The sequence below is a fragment of the Scyliorhinus canicula genome, chromosome 4 (assembly GCF_902713615.1).
Source record: "Scyliorhinus canicula chromosome 4, sScyCan1.1, whole genome shotgun sequence".
In the NCBI taxonomy this organism is placed as follows: Eukaryota; Metazoa; Chordata; class Chondrichthyes; order Carcharhiniformes; family Scyliorhinidae; genus Scyliorhinus; species Scyliorhinus canicula.
In genome coordinates this window covers 66,232,486-66,248,455 of record NC_052149.1, presented here as the reverse complement: position 1 = coordinate 66,248,455, position 15,970 = coordinate 66,232,486, and the positions used below count along the sequence as shown (strand labels likewise).

At 47.7% G+C, this 15,970-nt stretch overlaps 1 protein-coding gene across 5 annotated transcripts in view; it reads right to left on the bottom strand.

Moving 5' to 3' along the window:
• Window positions 1–15,970, bottom strand: part of efcab14 (EF-hand calcium binding domain 14) — a 113,258-nt gene that overhangs the window by 81,890 nt on the left and 15,398 nt on the right. For all 5 annotated transcript variants that reach the window (XR_005460341.1, XM_038794387.1, XM_038794389.1 and 2 more), the window contains exon 3: window positions 543–688. Coding sequence is in view for 4 of the 5 variants with exons in the window: in XM_038794387.1 (XP_038650315.1) it covers window positions 543–688 (146 nt within the window). In the remaining variant the exon portion in view is untranslated. The remainder of the gene's footprint in view (window positions 1–542; window positions 689–15,970) is intronic.

The window sequence follows — 15,970 nt, the reverse complement described above, 5'->3', positions numbered from 1 at the left end:
GTAACCGAAACTCTCATATTAATCAAAAACACTTGCATTTTCTACTTTCCACCCTTCCATTTCACGAATAAATGGACAAAAAGTACATATGCATAAAGCATGCAAAAAAAAGTCTTGAGCTTACATGCGCAATAATAATATCTATAACTCATTTTGATTTCTTATTAAATCCAATTAGCCACATGGTTAGTGAGTAATGTATTGAATAAAGTTCCATATAATTGAAATAAAGTAGCGTAGAAAACACTCAGCTAGTCAGGCAGCATCTGTGCAGAAAAAAACTGCGAATATTTCAGACTGATGACCCTTTGATCATAGCAGTTCAGGTGACTGACCTGAAACAGTTAAACTTTTCACTCTCCACAGATAATGCCCGACCTGCTGAGTACTTCCAGCATCTTGTTTTTATTTCAGACTTCCAACACTTTCCTTGTTCATATAATTGAATATTGTTCTTGTTCAACATTTAAATTCTTCCAGCCTGTTTTTTCTCCATTCTGCAATATGGCATACTGATGAATTATAAGATCTCCTTTGCTTACTTGCTTATTCAGCTCTGTGATGTTGGTCCATATTTTGCTAATCCCTTGGTCTCCAGTGTCTATATTGGTAAGGTCCTTCTGGACTGCAAGGAGATCTTCACTGAGCTTTGGAATGTCACTAAACGAGGTCTTTTGACTAGATTCCACTAAAAGGATAGAACAAATTTCAGTTTTAGGACTAAAACATTCAGAAACGCAAACTATAAAAAGAGCATTAAAATAACTTAATTAAAAAGTGCTTGCTTAAATTAATTCAAATTCTTCGCTCCATATCTGCTTTATATTCTGGAAAAATAGATAATGCAGTGGGTTGAGTGCTGAGAACCTAACATAATGGGGATGAAAATTTCTTCGGTCTTTAATTGCAAATTCTATTGTTAAGCACTTGGGTAGTCACAATATAGGTGCCATAAGCCATGGCATCACGGCATTTAACTGCTAATTTGGCAATAACTGCCAATCTCATTCAGTGGGCACATATTGGTCATGTAAGAAATAGAAAAATGTCAGAATCGTAACATTCGTGCAGAAATGTTTTTTTAAGCTTGGAGTGGACCAATATTGTAAATGCAGTTGGAGGAACCTTAACTGCTATTCTCTACGCCAAGCAATGAAAGTGCTGAGCAAAATGCTGCAGTCCTCAGAAATAAAAGAATCCTCAACTTTGCACATTAAAGTGACAACTTGTCTACAAATATGTGGTTATTCTGGTTTTAAATAGATAACAAAACTTGGCAATTATAAAAACTACTTTAATTGCAACTTCTTACACCAAAATTAAAACACACACCCACCCGCCCCCCCCTCTCACACACCCACCCACCCCCCCTCTCACACACCCACCCACCCCCCCTCTCACACACCCACCCACCCCCCCTCTCACACACCCACCCACCCCCCCCTCTCACACACCCACCCACCCCCCCTCTCACACACCCACCCACCCCCCCTCTCACACACCCACCCACCCCCTCTCACACACACACCCACCCCCTCTCACACCCACACCCCCTCTCACACCCACACCCCCTCTCACACCCACACCCACTCTCACACCCACACCCACTCTCACACCCACACACACACCCCCACTCACTTTCACATACACACACACCCACTTTCACATACACACACACACACACACACACACACACCCTTACACACAGACACACACACACATTCCCATAAATCAGATATTGGGAAGCATGCGGCGCAGTGGATAGCACTGGGACTGTGGCACTGAGGACCCGGGTTCGATTACCGGCACTGGATCACTGTCTCTGTGGAATTTGCACATTCTCCCCATGTCTGCATGGGTTTCACCCCCACAACCCAAAGATGTGCAGGTTAGGTGGATTGGCCATGCTAAATTGCCCCTTAATTGGAGAAAAAATAATTGGGTGCTCTAAATTTTTTTAAAAATCAGATATTAATTCAAAGTTTATTCGATGCAATCGGCACAATAAAATGGAGTATCAGAAGTAAATTTTCAAGTCATTTTAATCAGCGTACACCCAGCTTAAATAAGATTATCCAAATGAAACCAAAGAAAATTTGCCAACTTGAGAAACAAAGTACAGATGGGAATCAGATCCCAGGCCAATAATATAGACTTTGAACTTAACCCACACGTATAAAACATCGACACAGCAGAATATTGGTCAGAGGAAATGCATATCAATGCATGTCATCCAATGTGACAATCGGTATTATGCTTACCTACTAGTCTATCATAACAGTAACATGTATATAATAGACGTTAAGGCGGAAAATTGTGGCAGAGTAATAATGTCACTGGACTAGGAATCCAGAATAATGCTCTGGCGACCTGGGTTCAAAACCAATTATGGCAGGTGGTGGAATTTGAATTTCTTTGGATTTGAAAACTAGTCTTTAAGGAAATTAAATCTGCCAACCTTGCATGGCCTTCATGTGACTTCAGATCCAAAGTAATGTGGTTGACCCATAACTGCCCTTTGGCATAGCCTACCAGGGCAATTAGGAATGTGCAACAAACATAGAAGCCTAGAAAATAAGAGAAGGCCATTCAGCCCTTAGCGCCTGTTCCACCATTCATGATCATGGGTGATCATTCAACTCAATAGCCCACCCACCAAGTCCATATCCATTGATCCCTTTCGCCCCAAGAACTATATCGAGCTCCTTCTTGAAAACAAACAATGTTTTGACTTCAATTACTTTCTGTGGCAGTGAATTCGATAGGCTTACCTCTCACTGGGTGAAGAAATTTCTCTGCATCACAGTCCTAAATTGTCTACCCTGTATCTTCAGACTATGACCCCTGGTTCTGGACTTCCCCAGGATTAGGAACATCCTTCCTGCATCTACCCTGTCTAATCCTGTTAGAATTTTATATGTTTCTATGAAATCCCCCCATATTCTTCTAAACGCCATTGAATATAATCCTAACTGACTCAATCTCTCCTCATACGTCAGCCCTGCCATCCCGGGAATCAATCTGGTAAACCTTCACTGCACTCCCTCTAGAGCAATAACATCCTTCAGATGAGATCCCTCAGATTATGACCAAAACTGCACACAATATTCCACGTCTGGTCTCACCAAGGCCCTGTAATAATTGCAGCAAGACTGCTCCTGTATTCAAATTCTCTCACTATGAAGACCAGCTACCATATGCCTTCTTTACCGCCTACTGCAACTGCATGTTTACTTTCAGTGACTGGCACAAGAGGACACACGGGAATCGTTGCACATTCCCCTCTCTCAATCTATAGCCATTCAGATAACAATCTGCCTTCCTGATTTTGCTACCAAGGTGGATAGCTTTGCATTTATCCACATTTTTCCGCATCTGCCATGTATTGCCCACTCATTCAACTTATCCAAATCACACTGAAGCATCACTGCATTCTCCTCACATCTCACCCTCCCACCCAGTTTTGTGTTGTGTCATCTGCAAGTTTGGGGGTATTATATTTAATTCCCTCATCTAAATCACTAATATATATTGTGAATATCTGGGTACCCAGCAATGATCCTTGTGGTACCTCACTAGTAGCTGCCTGTCGCTCGGATAAAGACTTGTTTATTCCTACTCTTGGTTTCCCGTCTGCCAATCAGTTTTCGATCCATCGCAATCCCATATCCTTCAATTTTACGCAATAATCTCTTACTTGGGACTTTGTCAAAAGTTTTCTGAATGTCCAAATAAACCACATTCACTCCCTGCCCCTCATTAACTCTACTAGTTACATCCTTGAAAGAATTCCAATAGATTTGTCACGCAGGATTTCCCTTTTGTAAATCCATGCTAACTCTGTCCGATTCTGCCACTGCTCCCAGTGCAGACTCGATGGGCCGAATGGCCTACTTCTGCACTGTAAAATCTATGATTCTATTCCCCAAGTGCACTGCTATTAAATCTTTCGTAATGGACTCTAGATTTTTCCCCACTACAGATTTCAGGCTGACTGGTTTATAATTTCCTGTTTTCTCTCTACCTCTCTTTTTAAATAGTGGGGTTACATTAGCTATCCTCCAATCCACAGGAACGGTCCCAGAGTCTATGGAAACTTGGAAGATGACCACTACAGCATCCAATATTTCTCAGGCCACTTCCTCCGTTCTCTGGGATGTAGATTATCAGGCCCATGGGATTTATCAGCCTTAAATCCAATCAATTCCCCCAAACCCAATTACCTTCTTATGCTGATTTCCTTCAATTCCTCCCTCTCACTAAAGCCGGTGTTCCCCAACATTGCTGGTATGTTATTTGTGTCCTCCTTTGTGAACACAGAGCCAAAATAAGTATTTAGTTGGTCAGCCATTTCTTTGGTCCCCATTATAAAATGTTCTTGGTTTCTGACTGCAAATGACTGACATTTGTCTTCACCAACTTTCTCTTCACATACTTATAGAAACTTTTACAGTCAGTTATGTTCCCTGCAAGCTTACTCTCGTATTCTATTTTCCCCTTCTTAATCAATCCCTTGGCTCTCATTTGCTAAATTCTATACTGTTCCCAATCCTCAGGTCTGTTGTTTTTTTTCTGGGAAATTTGTAGGTCTCTTCCTTGAATCTAATACTATCTCCAATTACTCTCATAAGCCATGGTTTGGCCACCTTTCCCATTTGCAGGAATAACAAATACTGGCCTTGCCAGCAATGCTCGCGTTCCATTAGAGTAAAAAAATGAAATAATATGCTGCTGTCTTCTTTTGCTCCCTATTTACACAACATGCCTGCTGCTTAATAAAGTGCACCAGTCAAAGCTTTTTCCAGGAACTCAACAATCTGGCCAAAACCAGTTTTCTGTAAGCCATCAACAGTTAGAAAACATTGTCAAAGAACAGCAGTATTTTTGCTCTTACCATTGATGAATATCCAGCTCTAATCACCACAATGTCTAGTATTTGTCATGCTTTACACAACTAAAAGGAGACTAAAATGTCAGTGAATATATACCTTGTTTAAATAGCATCCTGGAGCATTACCTCCACTGTGAAGGAGACCAGTACTCTACTGAATAATGCAGTTACCTTTACTTGTGAAGTACTGTGTTCAACTACATTTTAAGCATTCTTCTCTATAAATAGCATATCAAAAGAACTGCAGCAATAAATCATTCATGTTTCATAAAGACTGCTGGAATATTTCAAAAAGGCAGGCGAAACCACAAAATTTGAAAAGGTGTTTCATCTTCACAATTAAAAGATCTTCATTATACTAACAAGGTTTTTCAAACAAAAGTCAGAACCACAACACTCAGGAACCAAAAACCTGTTGATTGTTTTCATCACTCTACAACCAAAACACTAAAGGCAGTGGCACAATTCATAAAATGCTAAGGATATTAGTTCATGTTTCCATAGCATAATACCTGATCACAACGAACAATATGCCCTCCATCTTAATCCAAACAAAGCCACAGACTTAAAAGACTTGTATTTGTGAGTACTCAGTGTTTTTAGTGTTTCCTCATGAGCAGCCTTGCAACTGAACAGGGACACTTTACAGAACGATGGTGTGACGTTGTTATCGGCCATTTGGCAGTCATATAAAGTAGTGTTGACACTAACTTTTCCAGCTGTACTAGATTCCTAGGGAAGTTCAATGCCACACACCCCCCATATTAAGCTCAAGAATATTGGGACTTTTCTATCTGCTGTTATCTTGTTAGCTTGAACAAAATAGTCGAATGGTTCTGTATATGAGCTCCATTGCTGTGTATTCTCATCAAACGGTCCCACGATGCCAAATGCATCTGCCATTTTTCCGTATGGAAGGAATCTGGTACAGCTGGAAAAGTCAGCTGAACCCCCAAAGCCTGTCCAGCATCTATATCTACAAGGCATAAGTCAGGAATGTAATGCAATACTCTCCACTTGACTGGATTAGTGCAGCTCCAACAACACTCAAGACTCGACAACATCCAGGACAAAGCAGCCCCTTTGATTGCTCCTCCTTCCACAAACATTCAAACCCTCCAGCCCCAACGAACAGTGGCAGCCTTGTGCACCATCTACAAGATGCATTGAGCAACTCAAAGGTTTCTTAGACAGCACCTTCCAAACCTACGACCATTCAGAAGGACAAAAGCAGCAGATACCTGGGAACCCCACCACCTGGAGGTTCACCTCCAAGTCACTCATCACCCTGACTTGGAAATATATCACCGTTCCTTCACTGTCACTGGGACAAATTCCTGGAACTCCCTCTCTAACAGTGGGCGTAGCTACATCTGAAGGACTTCAGCAGTTCAAGAAGGCAAATCACCACCACTTTCTGAAGGGCTACTAAGGATGGGCAATAAATGCTGGCCTAGCCAGCGAAACCCACACCCGTAAATTAATGAGTACTCAGTGTTTTTAGTGTTTCCTCATGAGCAGCCTTGCAACTGAACAGGGACACTTGTTGGAAAAAGAACCAAGCTTTAGGGAAAAAGTGTCAGGAAGCAAAAGCCGAATAAAACAAATAGCAAGCTGAATCAAGGAAAAGGTGCCCACATGGTACAAAAAACACAAGAGAAGAAACTCATTTCACAGTCTGAAGATGAACTATCATTAAATGTATCAGCTATAGTTTTTTTTTTAAATAATTTTTATTGAAAAATTTTGATTTTATACAACATTGATGCACCTTAGTAAAATACCGAAAATAACAATAATATTAACAATCATATACATTCGCCCCATCCCCATGAACAACCCAGCATTTTAACAACGCCGCAAATTAACACACTATAAAGTTACAGAATAAACACTACAATAATGCACCCCCCCCCCCCCCCCCCCCCCCCCCGGGGTTGCTGCTGCTATTGACCAAGTTACCTATCTCTGAGCCAGGAAGTCCAGAAAAGGCTGCCATCGTTTATAGAACCCTTGTATTGATCCTCTCAGGGCAAATTTGACCTTTTCCAATTTTATAAATCCCGCCATGTCACTGATCCAGGTCTCCACGCTTGGGGGCCTTGCATCCTTCCATTGTAACAGAATCCTTCGACGGGCCACTAGGGACGCAAAGGCCAGGACACCGGCCTCTTTCGCCTCCTGCACTCTCGGCTCTACCGCAACTCCAAAAATCGCGAGTCCCCACCCTGGTTTGACCCTGGATCCAACCACTCTCAACACCGTCCCCGCCACCCCCTTCCAGAATTCTTCCAGTGCTGGGCATGCCCAGAACATATGGGCGTGGTTCGCAGGACTCCCCGAACATCTGGTGCACCTGTTCTCACCCCCGAAGAACCTACTCATCCTAGTCCCGGACATGTGGGCCCGGTGCAGCACCTTAAATTGGATGAGACTAAGCCTCGCACATGAGGAGGAAGAGTTGACTCTCTCCAAGGCCTCCACACAAGTCCCGTCCTCTATCTGCTCCCCGAGTTCCTCCTCCCATTTAGCCTTCAGCTCCTCCACTGACGACTCCTCCACCTCCTGCATTACCTTATAGATGTCAGACACCTTCCCCTCTCCTACCTACACCCCCGAAAGCACTCTGTCCATCGTCCCCTGTGAGGGCAGCAAAGGGAATCCCTCTACCTATCGCCTAGCAAATGCCTTTACCTGCAGGTATCTGAACATGTTCCCTTGGGGAAGGCCAAATTTATCTTCCAGTTCCCCCAGGCCCGCAAACCTCCCGCCAATAAACAGGTCCCTCAATTTGCTGATGCCCGCCCTTTGCCACCCCCTGAATCCCCCATCCGTGTTCCCCGGGATGAACCGATGGTTGCCACCCAGTGGAGCCTCCATCGAGCCCCCTGTTTCCCCCCGATGCCGTCTCCACTGTCCCCAGATTCTTAGGGTCGCCGCCACCACCGGGCTCGTGGTAAACCTCTTAGGGGAGAGCGGCAACGGTGCCGTTACCATGGCACCCAGGTTCGTACCTCTACATGACGCCATCTCCATTCTTTTCCACGCCGCCCCTCCCATCACCCATTTACGCACCATTGACACATTGGCTGCCCAATAGTACCCCAGAAGGTTGGGCAGCGCCAGCCCGCCTCTATCCTTTCCTCGCTCCAGGAACACCCTCCTTACTCTCGGAGTCCCATGTGCCCACACAAAGCTCAGAATACTGCCGGTCACTCTCCTAAAGAAGGCCCTGGGGATAAATATGGGCAGGCACTGAAAAAGGAACAAGAACCTCGGAAGCACCGTCATTTTGACGGACTGTACCCTCCCCGCCAACGACAGCATGTCCCACCTCCTGAACTCCTCCTCCATCTGATCTACCAGTCTGGTAAAGTTATGCTTGTGGAGAGTCCCCCAGTCCCTGGCCACTTGCACCCCCAGGTACCTAAAGCTCTCTCCTGCCCGCCTAAGCGGGAGCCTACCAATTCCTTCCTCCTGGTCTCCAGGGTGCACCACAAACACCTCGCTCTTGCCCAAGTTTAATTTATAACCTGAGAAGGTCCCAAACTCGGCTAGCAACTCCATCACTCCCGGCATCCCTCCCACCGGGTCCGCCACATACAGTAACAGGTCGTCGGCATACAACGACACCCTATGTTCCTCTCCACCTCGCACCAAGCCTCTCCACCTCTCTGAATCTCTCAACGCCATCGCCAGCGGCTCGATTGCCAGTGCAAACAACAAGGGGGACAGGGGGCAACCTTGCCTGGTCCCTCGGTAAAGCCAGAACTACGCCGACCTCCTCCTATTTGTGGCCACGCACGCCATCGGGGCCTCATATAGCAGCCTTACCCATCTAATGAACCCTTCACCAAATCCAAACCTCCCCAACACCTCCCATAGGTACCCCCACTCCACTCTATCGAAGGCCTTCTCCACATCCAGCGCCACCACTATCTCTACCTCCCCATCAATCGCCGGCAGCATGATGACATTCAGTAATCTCCGCACATTCGTGTTCAGCTGCCTTCCCTTCACAAAACCTGTCTGGTCCTCGTGCAGAACCCCTGGCACACAGTCCTCTATCCTGGTGGCCAGGATTTTTGCCAGCACCTTAGCATCCACGTTGAGGAGAGATATGGGCCTGTATGAACCACACTGCTGGGGGTCCTTGTCCTTCTTTAAAATTAACGAGATCAGCGCCCGCGACATCGTCGGGGGCAAAGTCCCCCCTTCCCACGCTTCGTTGAGTGTCCGCACCAGCAAGGGGCCTACTAGGTCCACAAACTTTTTATAAAATTCCACCAGGAACCCATCCGGCCCCGGTGCCTTCCCTGGCTGCATCTGCCCGATCCCCTTAACTAGCTCCTCCAGCTCAATCGGCGCACCCAGCCCCTCCACCTTCTCCTCCTGCACCTTCGGGAAAGAAAGCCTGTCAAGGAACCTCTCCATTCCCCTCCTCTCCCCCGTTGGCTCCGACCGGTACAGTTCCCCGTAAAAGTCCTTGAAGACCTCATTCACCTCTACCCCCTTCCGCACCACATTCCTACTCTTGTCTCTCACTCCAGCAATCTCCTCAGCCGCATCCCGCTTACGGAGCTGATGAGCCAGCATCCTACTCGCCTCTGTATCAGCTATTGTTAGTGCAACAAACCAATACTGGATCTCTTCACAGTCGGGAAGATGGATGTGGACATGGGGCAGCCATCTTGCTGGTGCCAGAGACTGTTTATCAAGAAACGTTCTGACATATTGCTCTCCAACCCTCAAAGATAGTGTTACAAACCTGTACTGAAGAAAGGGCTCCATTGAGGGGCCGTATTGATGTAAAAGTACAATTAAATGGACATATGGCAGATTTTTCCTCGCACGCAGTCCAAGGAAATTATCCAGCACTAATGAAAATAACTTGGCTGGAAAAGATCAGATTAAATTGGGCAGAGGTAAATCTCATTACAGATTCTGAATAAAGTCTACCAAAATCTTGAAGAAACGTGCTATTGTCTTCAATGATGAGCTGGGAAACATGAAGGATACCTCAGTAAAACTGAATATCAAGGAAGAAAGTCAGGCAAGGTGTTTAAAGGCTAAATCACTGCCGTACACAATTAGATCTATAACAGAGGCATAATTAGAACAGCTGGTCAGAATCTCAGTCCTTGAACCTGGCAGCAGGGTCACTGGGCGTGATGAAAAAAGATCAATCTGTACGCAATTGTGGCAATTTTAAAGTCATTATTAATCCCGTACTATGTGCAGAACTGTATCCTCGACCTCAACTGATGACCCTTTCGCTGGGTTGGCTGAGGCCAACATTTCAGTAAATCAACCTCAGTCCAGCATATCTTCAAATTAACATAGATCAGGATTCACAAGTTATTGACGATTGTGACACAAAGGGTTATTTCGATAATATGTCCATGTGGCATAATTTCGGCGCCAGCGCTGTTCCAACAAGCTATGGACCAAATCTTAAGCAGATTAGATGTAGTCCAATGTTACCTGGGTGACATCTTGGTTCCTGGGAAGAACGAGGAAGAACATGTTCACAACCCAGATGCCACACTCTGGAGATTAGAATATTATGGATTATGGGTCCAAAAAGAGAAATGTGAATTTTTCCAATCTTCAATTGAATATCTGAGTCGGCATCAATGCCAAGGCACTGCATAAGTCTCTTTCGAAAGTCATAGTCATTACTGAGGCACGTGCACTTTACGATCTTCCATAGGCTTACTAAATTACTACAGAAGGTTTGTCCTTAATCTGGCGACTATTCTAAAATCCTTGCACAATTTACTGTGTCGAAATAAAAAGTAGAAAAGGGGGGAGGGATCAAAGTAATAGAGAATTCGTGCTGGCCAAAGAGGCGTTACTCAAGTCCTGAGACATCACCTTATGGGTTAAGGTGGTGATTTCCCACATAATGCCCACAGGTGAGAAGCTGATAGGCTTCGCATCGAGGACCTTGAATAAAGCCAGAAGCAATTATGTGCAGACAGAGAATGAAGCCCTGGGAATCATTTTTTGGAACACAATGGTTCTACCAATTTCTGTATAGGAGGAAATTCACTTTATTCATGGGCCATCATCCACTAACAACGATTTTTGGACCTCATATTGGGATTCCATCACAGGTAGTGAGCAGAATGCAGAGCTGGACATTGTTCTTGTCAGCACACGCATACATGAACTACAGTCAGTCAAACCTTCATGGGAACGCAGGACTCTTCCAAATGCCATTACTAATTAGTTCAACGATAAGCAGTTTCTCTGGAAACATTTTCTACATCGAGCAACTAGGTAACACTCCTGTAGCAGGACAGGTGAAGAAGCATGGCAGAAGTGCTTCAGTACTGCCAGAGATTATGGATATGGTGCCTCGAGGCATGTCTTCAAGAACAAGCCTGGAGTTAAAGCCATATTCCATCCGAAGACTTGAGTTAACCATACTGGCAGGTTGTCTCATCTGGGGAATGAGTGTATTCATTGCACCATTATTAAGCAAACATGTATCAAACCAATTACACGAAGGCCACTGTGATATTGTAAGGAGGAAGGTGATAGCCAGGTGTATTTTTGGTGGCTAGAATTAGATGCTGAAATAGAGGAGACGACGGGAATATGTTTGTCTTGTGCAAAAGTGCGGAACCTGCTGCCATTAGCCCATTGCACCAGTGGGAATGGCCATCATCATGAAATCAACGTCATCAGAGAAAACAATTGAAAGACTGGGTGAAACCTTCAGCAGATTCGGTCATCCTGAAGAACTGGTGAGAGATAACGGACCGCAGTTCCTATCTAAGAGTTCATAAACTACTTGGAGAATGGAATTAAACTCATCCAGTCCATTCCTCATCACTCTGCCACAAATGGGCTGACAGAGCATTTTGTACAGACGATGAAACATTCTTTAAAAGGTAACCAGAGAAGGAGGTGTTGTTCAAGAAGCACGGGAGGTGCTGTTCAAGAAGCACGGGAGGTGCTGTTCAAGAAGCACGGGAGGTGCTGTTCAAGAAGCACGGGAGGTGCTGTTCAAGAAGCACGTGAAGTTTGGTCTGCTGTTCCCAGCTCGGCTATGGGTCACGCACCAGGGTCAACACCACTACTTCTCCGAGCCCGAAGAAGCGATGGATTTTGTGAGGGACCTGGGGCTGGTCCCGAAAGGAGGCCCAAGGACGCGAGTTAGGGTCAGAGGATTTCTGTGGGAAGGAACGCGGAATGTGCCTGGACTGCTGCTCGACGGTTTGCTGGGCCAAAGGGGCCAAGCGGAACATTTGAGACTCTTTCCTTTGTTCATGGACATTTATGTGCTTTTTCTCTTTTTTCTGTGTTTTTTTTTCCTGTTTGGGCTGGTTTGTGCTTTTTGTGCAGCTCGCGGAAGACACTGGAGCCGGCTTGCCCCAGTGGGTGGGGAGGAGGACAGGGAAACAATGGGAATGAGACAGGAAGGCGCCGGAGTGTTGAGTCACCGGGCTACAAGATTGGCTAGTCAAGGGAGTCAGATGGGGGGGGGGGGGGAAGTTACAGCCAGTAGATGGCAGGGGTGGGGGTATCGGGGGATGGGGTTGGGGGGGGTTGTTCTGCTGACGGGAGAGGGGCTTGAAATAGGCACTGGAAAGGAGGTCGAGGGTGGAGGCAGCCAAAGGGTGGGCCAGGAATGGCGTGACGCACGGGTCAGGAGCCGGCCCGAGAAAGGCTATGGCTGACCGGTGCCCCCCGACCAGGCTGATCACCTGGAACGTCAAGTGACTGAATGGGCCGGTTAAGAGGGCGTGGGTGTTCGCGCACTTGCAGGCCCTGAGGGCGGACGTAATTATGTTGCAGGAGACACATCTGAAAGTGTCAGACCAGACCAGGCTAAGGAAGGGCTGGATTAGCCAGGTCTTCCACTCGGACTTGGACTCGAAGTCCAGAGGGGTGGCAATCATGATCAACAAGCGCGTGCAATTTGAGGCAGAGGGCATATCCGCAGACAGGGGGGGCAGATACCTGATGGTACGGGGCAGACTGGAGGGGAGAAGAGTGGTGCTGGTGAATATATATGCCCCGAACTGGGATGACGTGGACTTCATTAAAAGAATGCTGGGGAAGATCCCGGACTTGGATTCTCGCAGGCTAATAATGGGAGGGGACTTTAACATGGTCCTTGACCCGACTTTGGATCGGTCGTGTCCCAGAACGGGTAGACTCTCAGCAATGGCAAGGGAGCTGAAAGGGTTTATGGAGCAAATGGGGGCAGTGGACCCCTGGAGAGATAGACAGCCAACAGGAAGGGGCTACTCGTTTTACTCGCACGTCCATAAAGTATATTCCAGGATAGATTTCTTTGTACTAAGCAGGGACTGTATGGGGGAGGTAAAGAACACGGAATACTCAGCAATTACCATTTCAGACCATGCCCCGCATTGGGTGGACCTGCAGTTCGGGGGGAGCGAGCTATCAACGCCCGCAATGGAGGCTAGATGTGGGACTGCTGTCGGAGGAGGGGATCTGCGAGAGGCTTCGGAAATGTATAAAAAATTACCTGCAGGTGAATGACACTGGGGAGGTCTCAGCGGCGACCTTGTGGGAGGCGCTAAAGGCAGTAGTGCGGGGGGAGCTGATTTCAATTGGGGCCCACAGAGCCAAGGCAGACCGGGCAGAGATGGATAGATTGGTCAGGGAAATGGGTCGGATAGATGAAGAGCACGCGGAGTCCCCGGGGGAGGTTTTACTCAGGGAGAGGCAGAGACTACAGGCGGAACTGGGGGCACTATCCACGAGCAGGGCCGTGGAACAGCTTAGGAAGGCGAGGGGAGTGGTGTACGAGCATGGGGAAAAGGCTAGCAGACTGTTAGCGCAGCAACTCAGGAGGAGGGAGGCGGCCAGGGAAATAGGTACAGTGAGGGACGAGGGGGGGCGCAAAGTGGAGGATCCGGCAGAATTGAATAGGGTATTCCGGGACTTCTATTGTAAGCTGTATACTTCGGAGCCGCCGGAAGAACCGGAGGGGATGAAAAGATTTCTGGACGGGTTAACATTCCCAACAGTTGGGAGGGGGGGGGGCGAGTGGAAGAGCTGAGGGCCCCGATTAGAGTAGAGGAGATATTGGGGGGCCTAAAGGCCATGCAGTCGGGGAAGTCCCCGGGGCCGGATGGATACCCAGTAGAGTTTTATAGGAAGTTCTCTTAGCTGGTGGGCCCGGTCTTGGCGAGGGTTTTCAATGAGGCAAGGGACAGAGGGACCCTGCCGCCGACAATGTCACAAGCCACCATATCTCTGATATTGAAGTGGGGTAAAGACCCGGAGGTGTGCGGGTCCTACAGGCCAATCTCCCTGATTAATGTAGACGCCAAGCTCCTGGCAAAGGTACTGGCGGGTAGAATGGAGGACTGTGTACCGGAGGTGATTGGGGAGGATCAAACGGGGTTCGTGAAAGGTAGGCAGCTGGCGGCCAATCTGAGGAGATTGCTCAATGTGATAATGATGCCCCCGGCGGGTAGAGAGGTGGAGGTAGTGGTGGCAATGGACGCCGAGAAGGCCTTTGACCGGGTGGAGTGGGACTATCTATGGGAGGTGCTCGGACGGTTTGGGTTCGGGGAGGGATTGGTGGATTGGATCAAATTATTATATCAGGCCCCGAGGGCCAGCGTCAGGACCAACAGAGAAGTGTCGGAGTACTTTAGGTTGTACAAAAGGGACCAGACAGGGCTGCCCGCTCTCCCCTCTGCTGTTTGCGCTGGCCATAGAGCCGCTGGCGATTGCGCTGAGAGCCGCAGAGGGTTGGAAGGGGATGGTGAGGGGCGTGGTTGAACACAGGGTTTCTCTTTATGCAGACGACCTGCTCCTGTACGTGTCGGACCCAGTGGCCGGGATGGGAACTATACTGGGAATGCTGAGGAAGTTCGGCCAGTTCTCAGGATACAAATTAAACACGGTCCAGAGTGAAATGTTTGTGGTCCAGGCAAGGGGCCAGGAGAACAGATTGAGAGGGCTACCGTTTAGGCTAGTTGAGGAAAATTTCCGGTATTTGGGAATCCAGGTGGCACGAGACTAGGGCAGGCTGCATAAGTTAAATTTGGCCAGTGTGGTGGAGCAAATGAAGGGAAAGTTTCGGAGATGGGATGCACTCCCGCTGTCGCTGGTGGCAGGGAGGGTGCAGACTGTAAAGATGACAATCCTCCCTCGATTTTTGTTTATTTTTCAGTGCCTCCCGATCTTTATCCCACAGTCCTTCTTCAAAAGAGTTAACGGGCTGATCATGAGCTTTGTCTGGGCAGGAAAATCCCCACGGGTGAAGAAGGCGATGTTGGAGAGGAACCGCAGCGAGGGTGGGCTGGCTTTGCTGAGTCTGGTCAATTATTACTGGGCGGCCAACATCGCTATGATAAGGAAGTGGATGGTGGGTACGGGGTCTATTTGGGAGCGGGTGGAGGCGGCTTCGTGCAGGGGCTCCAGCTTGGAAGCCCTGGTCACGGCTCCTCTACCGCTGCCGCCGGCCAAGTACACTACCAGCCCGGTAGTGGTGGCGACCCTGCGGATATGGGGCCAGTGGAGGAGGCATGTGGGGGAGATGGGGGCGTCTGTCTGGACGCCAATCTGCGACAACCATCGGTTTGCCCCCGGCAGTATGGATGGGGGGTTCAGAGTATGGCGGCGAGCAGGGGCGGGAAGGGTGGGTGATATGTTCCTGGAAGGGAGCTTCGCGAGTTTGAGGAGGTTGGAGGAGAAATTTGCGTTGGTAAGGGGAAATGATTTTAGATACCTACAGTTGCGGGACTTTGTTCGTAGACAGGTCCCATCTTTCCCGCGCCTCCCGCCAATGGGGATCCTCGACAGAATAGTCTCTAAGAGGGAAGAAGGGGAGGGCAGAGTCTCGGGTATATATAAGGTGCTCATGAGGGAGGAAGGGTCCCAGACAGAGGAACTGAAACTTAAATGGGAGGAGGAGCTAGGCGGGGAAATGGAGGATGGGCTGTGGGCAGAGGCCCTGAGTAGGGTAAATTCGACCGCGACATGTGCTAGGCTCGGGCTGATCCAATTTAAGGTCGTTCACCGGGCCCATATGACGGTGGCTCGGATGAGCAAATTTTTCGGGATAGAGGACAAATGCGC